At 33.2% G+C, this 9,554-nt stretch overlaps 1 protein-coding gene across 1 annotated transcript; it reads right to left on the bottom strand.

Moving 5' to 3' along the window:
* Positions 1-953: 953 nt before the first annotated feature.
* Positions 954-7,982, bottom strand: LOC7456933 (short-chain dehydrogenase RED1). The gene is made up of 3 exons (XM_002310550.4): positions 7,369-7,982; positions 2,255-2,414; positions 954-1,614 (listed from the first exon to the last, which is right to left on the bottom strand). The coding sequence occupies exons 1-3, from the start codon at positions 7,868-7,870 to the stop codon at positions 1,278-1,280; spliced, it is 999 nt and encodes a 332-aa protein (XP_002310586.2). The 5' UTR covers positions 7,871-7,982; the 3' UTR covers positions 954-1,277.
* Positions 7,983-9,554: the final 1,572 nt, after the last annotated feature.

Here is a 9,554-nt window from a genome sequence, read left to right as displayed (position 1 = left end):
AAATTTTAAAATTAATTCATATGAATAAATTAAATTCATAGGATAAAAATTGTATAAATTATTTTGTTTAAAGATTTTTTTTAATGCTAGCAGAGCTTGCAAAAAGGAGTAATAAAATTTTTATGAACCCTTTCACTTATACCAAGGATCTCCAACAAAAGAAATACTAAGAATATTTAATAATTTAATACAATTCTATTTTTTTTTTATTTGCTACTTTCAAAACATTGTTAGAGTTTTATTAGTCAAAGTAAAATACTAATAAAATACTATATTAGTCTTGGAAAGAAGCTTATTATGTGTTATTTAAGATTTTAGGTAGTGTTTAAACTTTAAATAGTCATATAATTAAAAAAAAATAACCTATTTTTAGGAATTAATATCATGGTATATTTTAAGAATTTTACTATGTTATGATTTTTTATTATTTAGAAGGTAGGGTAGGATAACATATTAGTATTGAGATGAATTACAATGATAATATTGTTTTAATGGTATAATAATATATTAAAAATACTAAAGAATTCATGATCTTCTAAGGGTTAGGCTGATAATTAAGAAACTTTGTTTTATTTAACAATATTTAGAAGTATGGTATAAATTACTTTTTAAAATGTTTTTTTTGTTTAGAGATATATTAAAATAATATTTTTTTTATTTTTAAAATTTATTTTTGACATCAAAACAATCCCAAAAGCAAAAAAAAATTAATTAATTAAAAAAAAATTAAATTTTAATGAAAAACAAGTTCAACCTCAATATCAAATAAAAAGGCAAAAATAAATTAAATTTATATAGGATGTGAGAATACACTTTTAAAATCATCTATTGGGAGACTTAATCTTGCTCGACATTCATGTTAGCCCAAAAATACTTTTATCTTCGAACAAAAACAAAATATTTTAATGGATAATAATTTATAGAAGCACACTCATAGTCAAGTCATAAAAACATATACATACATTTTTCGCGACCTTTTATTGATAATTATTTTATTCCAACTCAGAAGAGACATTATATTAAATATTCATAGTAAGAATAAATAAAGAGGTTGAATTAGTCATTTCAACAGGTCCAAGTGGTGGGAACAACAAAGTTGGCAGTAAATTTAGCAGCATCCTTTTCAGTTCCATAACCCCACAACTTACTTATTTCTGTATTGTGCTGCTGTGCAGGGACGACGAGGAAGATGCTTACAAGAACCATGCGGGGACATGTGCAATTACAAGGCTTTGTAGACATGCAAAGCTGACCAACTCACTTACATGATGCAGAACTCAGCAATTAAATTTTCGCCTTAGGATAAAATCTTTAACAGAAAGTGGCAAATGGTACATGATTGACATCACAGTGGAGAATTGGCCAATGGAGAACCATGCCGGAGGGTTTTCCTTTAGCACGGCAGCAACCGTCTTCTTCGCAAACTCTTCCGCGGGAGTGGCCTTAAGTCCTTGTGAAAGATGCGCTCTCTCCCGTATTGCTTCTTCAAATGGCCTGTATAACTTCCACTCAGGCATCTGGTTGTAGCTGGCTACGGCAGAATTTCCTATGTTTGATTTAATAGCTCCAGGAACAACATTGATCACACCAATCCCTAAAGGCCTGAGTTCCAGCCTGCATTTAAAATGGGCAATTTCTTACTATTAGCATCTCCGGCATAAAAAATAGCAATGTTTCCCATGTTGTATAAATATTGAGAATCATCAATGTCTTTTCCTCTTATTCGACTAGAAGAAATATAGCTTTGGATTAATTTCTGGATCATATATGAATCATAATCTAATTTGTTTAAATAATTACTATGTATCAAATAACAAAAGAACTCAGATTCTAGTTTTAAAAATGTCCATTTATCTTAAGCTTAAGGTGGCAGAAATAAATATTCGTTTACATTGTTGATAAATCAGAAGTTATGCTGAACTGAAGTTTAAGAAAATGGATTATAGATTTGATTCATCTGAATAATCACACTAAGTGCACCAAAAGACTGTCTTGCAGTAGTAATTTATGAAACTCTGCTATCCAGTTCTCTTCATGCACATTAATTGACTATTAGAAGACGGAAGCCAAAGAGTCCTGCACATGTCATCAGATATGTGTCTAAATGCTTGTGTGCTTAAGTGTGTAGGCTTCAGGTTCTGGAAGGGTGGTCCGTACTCTTCGAAACACTTTGGTACTAATGATTTTATGCAGATATGAATCAGACATTTAATAGGAGAAGGTAGGTAACACAGGTATCTCAAAAGATACAAACCTCAAGGTATCAGTTAGTGAATGAAGAGCCGCTTTGGTTGCAGTATAGACTCCAGCCCACGGAACAGGAGCCATAACAGTAACACTTCCAACATTTACGATTTTTCCCTTCTTGCTAGATGCCATGTGAGGAACAACAGCTTGTACCAGCCTCATTGTCCCTACATTAGATGCTTGATGTTAAAAAGAACAGGAAAAACAATATCTTGGTATTTCATCAATAGCATGCTAGGTGGTAGCAGGATCAGTTAGGCTGGGAGAGGCTTGAAATTCATACAAAGACATCATAGATAACTCAGACGCGAGACACGGATTAATCCATGATTTACAACAATAAACTTGTCTTTGCTGTATTTTCAGGAAAGTCTGCTTATGAATTATGAATGCTGCACCATGTGTTAAGAGTGTACCAGACAGAATACTGGAGCTTCTGAATAACAAGAATGCAAGGCAGCACATTGTTACCAATACAGTCGTCCCAAGAAATTTCCATATTGATAGACTGTCTTCCGATATTTTAATATGAGCTGTTTTAGAAGTTTATTAACCAGGACGTTTACAAGGTACTGGAGGCTCCTCCTTGTGTAGTTGTGCAGAAAAGAAAATTCTTTGCCGGCTTAATAGAAACAAAAGTATAAAATCATTTGAACTCTAGCGCTTTGTGAGGAAAGAAGGTGGTAGATAAACTCTTTCTTTACAACACCAAAAGGCGGAGAATAAGGTTTAAATGACTGCGATGCTGTTATGCTCTTATGGTAACTCCAGTATTAAATGAAATGAAATTGTAGGATGTTTGCAAACCCAACTGAATGTGCCAAAAGGTGCAGTTATGGAATAGCTCGCTTCACACGAACCTCTACAAATGCAAAAAATAAGCTGTACCAAAGAGATAAAATAGTTATAAGACCAATTTGAGCCACGTTCAAGACTCAAGTAGATAACATAGACCTTCACAACTATATTACTGCTCAAGGCAGCCTCTCATACCATGGAGAACAAAAGCATATCCATACATTTCATGGATGTCAAGAACAATGAGAGATCAATTTATGACATCTACTTATCCCCGGTATTTTGACTTTAGGCTTCATAATTCTGCCCAGAAAATTTACTGCCAGCATCAAATCACATATTACACTTCAATTAATCTTATGATGAATTACTTTCCTGCAAAGACCTTTTACTGAAGAATCTGACTTAACTCATGAGGTAGCATAACCTCAGAAGTTTCCAAAATATCTTAGGAGTTGTTTTGGGATAAGTGTACCCAAGTTCAAATCTAATGGCAAGACTACCAGGAAAGTTTTATTTTTAATGTATAATCAAAATAGTTGACTACAGAAAACAGCAAACATTGCAGTTAAGTGTAAAAGAAATAGGTGCCTGTGCATCCTAAATTTACATCATTCATAGCTGTGAGTCATGGTTATTAAAATGGAATAAAGAATTACTGCTAAGAACATGCATGCTTTAACAGAAACAGATCTAAGTGGTGAATCGCAGACAGTGACATATACAATAGTGAATCTGTGTGGATTGGAGGTGATGCTGCATCAGGATATTTGGCTTGAGCATCATAATTGTTCTCCCTGGAAATGTTCATTGACAAAAAAGGGAATGGGGAATTTATGTGGCAAGGTTGTTCCTGATCACTCAAAATTCATGTACATATGCAAAATAGATATCAGAGGAATTGTTTGTGTGTCAATGTCCAGAGAGCGCCATGATTATCAGGCCTGAGTATCATGCATCATGAAGAGGGGTAAGCAGCTCCAGATGTTCAAACAAACAATTAAATGGTCAAAATTAAAATGGTCAAAATTAGGAAAAACAGTTACCAGCAACAGCAACAGAATCCTGCTAATTTGGTTATTTTATTGCAATATATAAGTAGATGGGTGATGCAAGTGGTTCTAATCAATCAATTACGAATCGGTCATAATTGGGCTAAGTAGATAGCCTTGCATGAATATTTATGAACTAATATAATAGAGTTAAGCTCAAGAAGAGGCCTGAACAAAAAAACATATAACTTTCTATTCAATTGTTGAATTGCATTCAAATTTAGCTTAGAGAGTCGTTTGGGTAAGAATTTGTTAGTAGAACAACTTGATGACGTGATGGGGAGGCAAGTGATCCTATTTATGATGATTCAGATGACAATGAGAAGGTTTTGCAAGATGATGGCAATGATACCTTAGTCATCCAAATGAGCTTGCCTACTCCTAATGGTGGTTCAAGCGAGGATTGACTATGCACTAGCCTCTTCCATTCAATTTGTAAGCTGTGTAACCTGATTATAAACAATAGTAGTTGTGAGAATGTAGTGTCAGTTGGGGGTAATAGAGAGTTGTGACTCGAGATAGGAAAACACCTCAAGCTCTACAAACTAAACAGGCTGAATCAAGACAACAAGGTAATCATGGACAAATATTATCTTGTTTCGTTTTCTATAGACAAAAGATATTTTAATAGTGTTCGGTATGATGTGGTATCTATAGATGCTTGTCATTTATCGTTAGGCAAACCATGACAATATAACATGAATGCCGTACATGATAGACAACATAACATGTATACCCTCAGTATAAAGGGGAAGCATATAACATTGGCACACAAGAGAGAGATGGTGGTTATTTAGAGCAAGGGTAAAAATATATTGTTTTTATCCTAATTTATGGAATAGAAAAAGGATAGCGTAGAGAATCAAAATGATTTGAGAAAGGATACAATGTGGAACAAGTCGTTGACAACTAATAATAGTTTTGTAAAGATTAGGAGTGGTATGGAGTTTGATTCTTGGTTTACTTTATCTGAGTTGACTAATTGTGCAGTGCCAACACACCATTGGTCAATAGAGCACAAAGGTGCCAACATTGCTTTTAATGGTTGACAACAATGACAATGTTGTTGGATGGATGACCAAAACTCGAGAACGAGTTCTTTCCAACCTGAGAAAATTGATACAGGATATTCTAATCATTCAGTTCTGGATCTGCCACGATTGGATTACGCGGATAGCCTTGCAAGGATATTTATGGACCGATGAGATAAGACTAAGCTCAATAAGAGACTTGGGTTGTGCAAAGTGATTGGTCTAGTAAAATAGACCTATAACTTTCGACCCAAGAATATGCTCAAATTTGACTAGGAGGGTCCAAATGCCCAACCTCACAAGAGGGTCGGCTGGCTATAACCACCTAAGGCTCAGAACACTTATAAATTAGACCAAAAATGTGTTGTTTGACCCAATTTTTTTTTTTCTGATTTCTCAGTTTGTTTAGGACTTTTATTATTTTTTCCTTTCTAATTAGGACTTCTAGTTTCCGACCTTATTTTGGTAGGTTTTTGGGTTTATTTAGGAGTTGTAAACCTTTTAGAGCAGAGTTTTTAAACCCGGCCTGGTGATCGACCCGGACCAAGGCCCGAGTCACAGGTTTTTCCCGGGTCACTTGGTTTTGATCGGGTCACCCGGGTCAACCCCAATTTTTTTTATAAATCAAAACGACGTCGTTTTGGTTTTAAAAAATAAATAGTCAACGGGTTGCAACCTGGTTTTTGACCGGGTCTTGCCAGGTCAACTGGGTCACCAGGTCAACTTGTCGGGTCACCCGAGTTTTTGACTTCCATTATTTTTTCTTAAACCCGGCTCGGTTTCAGTCCCGGGTCAGCCGGGTCCCGAGTCGACACGTCGGGCCGAGCCGGGTTTTAAAACTATGTTTTAGAGAGATAGACTACTTGAAGAGAAAATATATAGCAATAAAAATTCAAATTAGAATTTGTGCAGCGACCCTTTTTAACATGATTTTGTGTTTTTGTGCTTGTTGTCTTTCTTTTGTTATTTCGGAATACTGCAGTCCCATAGTTTATAAGTTAAATCATGTGAGGCAACACTGCCACGGTCCAAATGCATAACTTTACTTGAGTCCAAGACTATCACGGTTAGACAAAAAAACCAAGGCACCAGAAACCACATTTGCTCGCTCACACACAAACAGGATTAGCATCAGAATCAATAACAAGATCCAAACAAAAAGAGTCCTAGGATGCAATTTAAAAGAGTAAATTGTATACTGACATTGTTTGATTTGCGAGATTTATAGAAGTAAATATAATCATTAGCGCATCGTGGACCTCATATTACAATGAAAAAATGAGAACCTAGGAAATTGAAAACCAGTTACATTTCAAGTCTGCTATTGAAATCCTTCAAAATGTGGTTAGGACAAATGTTCTTAGAAGGAGGAAGAAATTTCCAGTCATTAGCTGAATATTTCAGAATTATTACAGGAAACAGAGAAGAATCACCAATATGAACAACAATATAGAATTTCAAGGCCCATTAGGCCAACCTAGCAAGAAATCAGTTGAATAGGTTAAGTGATCTTGTTGCTTGACTTTGAATAAATTTTTAGCTTGCTTTCTTTTCCATTTAGCTTGTACTCTGTTTACTTTTTCCATTTCCTTCCTGGTTTTTTTCAATTTGATATCAATATATATATATAAAAGAATAAATCAGTGGCTGATACTGATCTTCATAAACCGTCGGCCATTTTTAGATTACTTTAAGAGAACAGAATAGCAGTTACCAATTCCATAGTTTTAAGGTTATCAGATTCTGATTGATTGGGTTTTTGGCTCCCAAAAGCAGAAAGAATGAGCAGAAAAAGATCTGGATATTTACTCAGCACCTAGGGGATATCAACCACCAATTCCAGATCTCACATATTCAAGTTGAAATTCAACCTAATTATGCTGTTCATGTACAAATCACAAACCAAATATTCAAAACCATCTTAGCTATCATGACTCCTATCAATCTGCACCATAAGAATTAGAGAGAGGGGGGAAATATTCATCTTTGCACAGTCTGGAACCTAACAAGAACTCCAAAGTCCCATTTACAAAATGGCGTGTAAACAAACCAAGACAGAGAAACCCAGCAATTTAGACAAAGGGGGTGACGAAAACAGTAAACGAAATCAAGATGCACACATCAATTCAAAAAAGAACAAAACAGTGAAAAGGACAAAAAGGCATAAGAAGAAAACATCAAAAGAAACACAGATTAATGAAACAAACAAGAGGAGAACTAGATGAGAAGAAGAAGATTACCATAGACATTGGTATTGAAAGTGTTTTGCATAGCAGATAAAGGGACCTCAGCAAGAGGGCCAACACATTGAATTCCAGCATTGTTAACCAAGATATCCACTCTACCATATCTTTCAACAACGTTTGACACAACATGCTGCACACTTTCATCTGACAAAACATCCAATTCTTGGAGATAAAATCTCTTATCTTGATCAAGGTCTCTCATGGAAATCAAAGACCTGGCTGTGGCCACAACAAGGCAATTGTTGTTAGCAAATTCACGAGCCAAGGCATGGCCTATACCTCCTTGAGTGCAACCAGTGATTAGAACCACTTGTTGGCCATAAGATTCCATTGAATTACTACTCATTTGGGTGGTTTTTCTGATAGGTAGCAGGTTTTGGCAGTTGAAAAACTTAGATTGAAAAGGAAAGATTTTGAGGGCATTTATAGGAAGTGAATGAGAAGTAAAAGGTGCGTCTTCGTTGTTTGCACAATGTGAAGTGAATAAGGCTGCCATTTTTAAGCTGTTTTTATTTTTACATATATTATTAATTTTTTCGAAGTGAGTCAGTGTGTCACTTCTGACAGTTGAGACGGCACTGCAATAATGGAGAAGTAGCTACTTTTCTTCTGTGTATCAAGAGATATCGTTCCGTCTATCTTTATATTTTTAATGCTTTGATAGTGATTGTTTTTAAAATATTTTTTATTTAAAAATATTTTTTTATATTAATATATCAAAATAATCTAAAAATATAAAAAATTAATTTAAAATTAAAAAAATTTAATAAATCTCAAAACTATGATTGGACCATAATATTAAACACTATTATTATTCTAGGTTGTACCGCGAGCCTATATTTTTTCTGAAAAAAATAAAAATATGTGCTAATTTTTCAAACTCATGATCCAAGTTATTAAATTAGAAGTATCATTCATGAAAAAAATAAAGAAGCATAATTCCAAACAAATTAAATACTAAAGAATGAAACGAGAAAAAAAAATAACAACACAAAATGATCTTAAAAAATAGTAATTAAAAAAATAAAGGTGAATAAAAGTAAAAAAATAAAATAGAGGGAAATTTTTTTTTTATTGGAGGGATAAATTATAAAAAAAAACATAACACCACAAAAAAATAAAAAAAATAAAAAACCAAATTGAAAACACTAACTTACCATTAACTTAGATTGAAAAATATATTGAAAATCAATAAAACTTTTATAAAAATATCAAGAAAAAAATTAGAAATCAAAATAATAAGAATCAAATTGAAAAAAAATTATATATGACAAATTGGAATTGAAGGACTAAATTTAAAAGAAATAAAACTTTTACAAAATGACCAAGAATAAAATAAAAAAATAAAAGAAAAAGGATATAAAATTTTAATTAGAGGGTTAAATTGACAAGAAAAATAACTCCATAAAAAGAAAAAAATTAAAAGAATGAGGATCAAATTAAAAACAATAACACACTATAAACTTGGATTGAATGCCAGAATTGAAGACCAATAAATTTTTTATAAAAAGGCTAAAGAGAAAAACAAGAAATAAAAAAAATAAGAACTAAATTTAAAAATAATATATATATATATAGGCTAATTTGAAAAGAGATAAAACTTTTACAAAAGACTCAAGAATAAAAATTAGAAACTAAAATAAAAAGGGTAGAAGTAGAAATGTCAAGAACAAGGAAGACCAATATGCAATGAGGAGGGAGAGAGAAAAAAGAAAAAGAAAAAAAAGCCCCACTGATGACAAACCGTCCACCCGTCATTGACACACGTCACACCATAAAGAAGAGGACATAATAACATATCTAACGACACGACTGAAAGGCAGGTTCCACCATAAGAAAGCGTCGCATGCACTAATTAAAGTGTGTGGACACCTTCCACGTGCTGGCACTTACAATACACGTGCCATTAGGTTTTTTAAATTTAATATTATTTCATTTGCATTAAAAGACCATAATATCCTTAATAAATCAGTAAATAGCAAAAAGAAATCAACTTGAAAAGGCAAAAATAAGCCTCAACTGAAGGTTTTTTTTTTACTTTAAGGGCATTTAAGTAATTTAATTGTGCATCAAAAATTGAAAAACAAAAACTATCCCTAGACACCAGACATATTTTGACTATCCGTAAAAAACAAAAAAGACCCTTTTACCCCCATCAACCAAAACAAATGTTATATGAT

Source organism: Populus trichocarpa, chromosome 7, assembly GCF_000002775.5.
Source record: "Populus trichocarpa isolate Nisqually-1 chromosome 7, P.trichocarpa_v4.1, whole genome shotgun sequence".
In the NCBI taxonomy this organism is placed as follows: Eukaryota; Viridiplantae; Streptophyta; class Magnoliopsida; order Malpighiales; family Salicaceae; genus Populus; species Populus trichocarpa.
This window is presented reverse-complemented; position numbering and strand designations above follow the sequence as displayed.

Coding starts and splice junctions, on each gene's coding strand:
- LOC7456933 (XM_002310550.4), bottom strand. CDS start 7,870: ATGGCAGCCTTATTCACTTCACATTGTGCAAACAACGAAGACGCACCT. Junction 2,415..7,368: donor TTTCAATACCAATGTCTATG/GTAATCTTCTTC, acceptor CATCTAATGTAG/GGACAATGAGGCTGGTACAA. Junction 1,615..2,254: donor TCACTAACTGATACCTTGAG/GTTTGTATCTTT, acceptor TTTTAAATGCAG/GCTGGAACTCAGGCCTTTAG.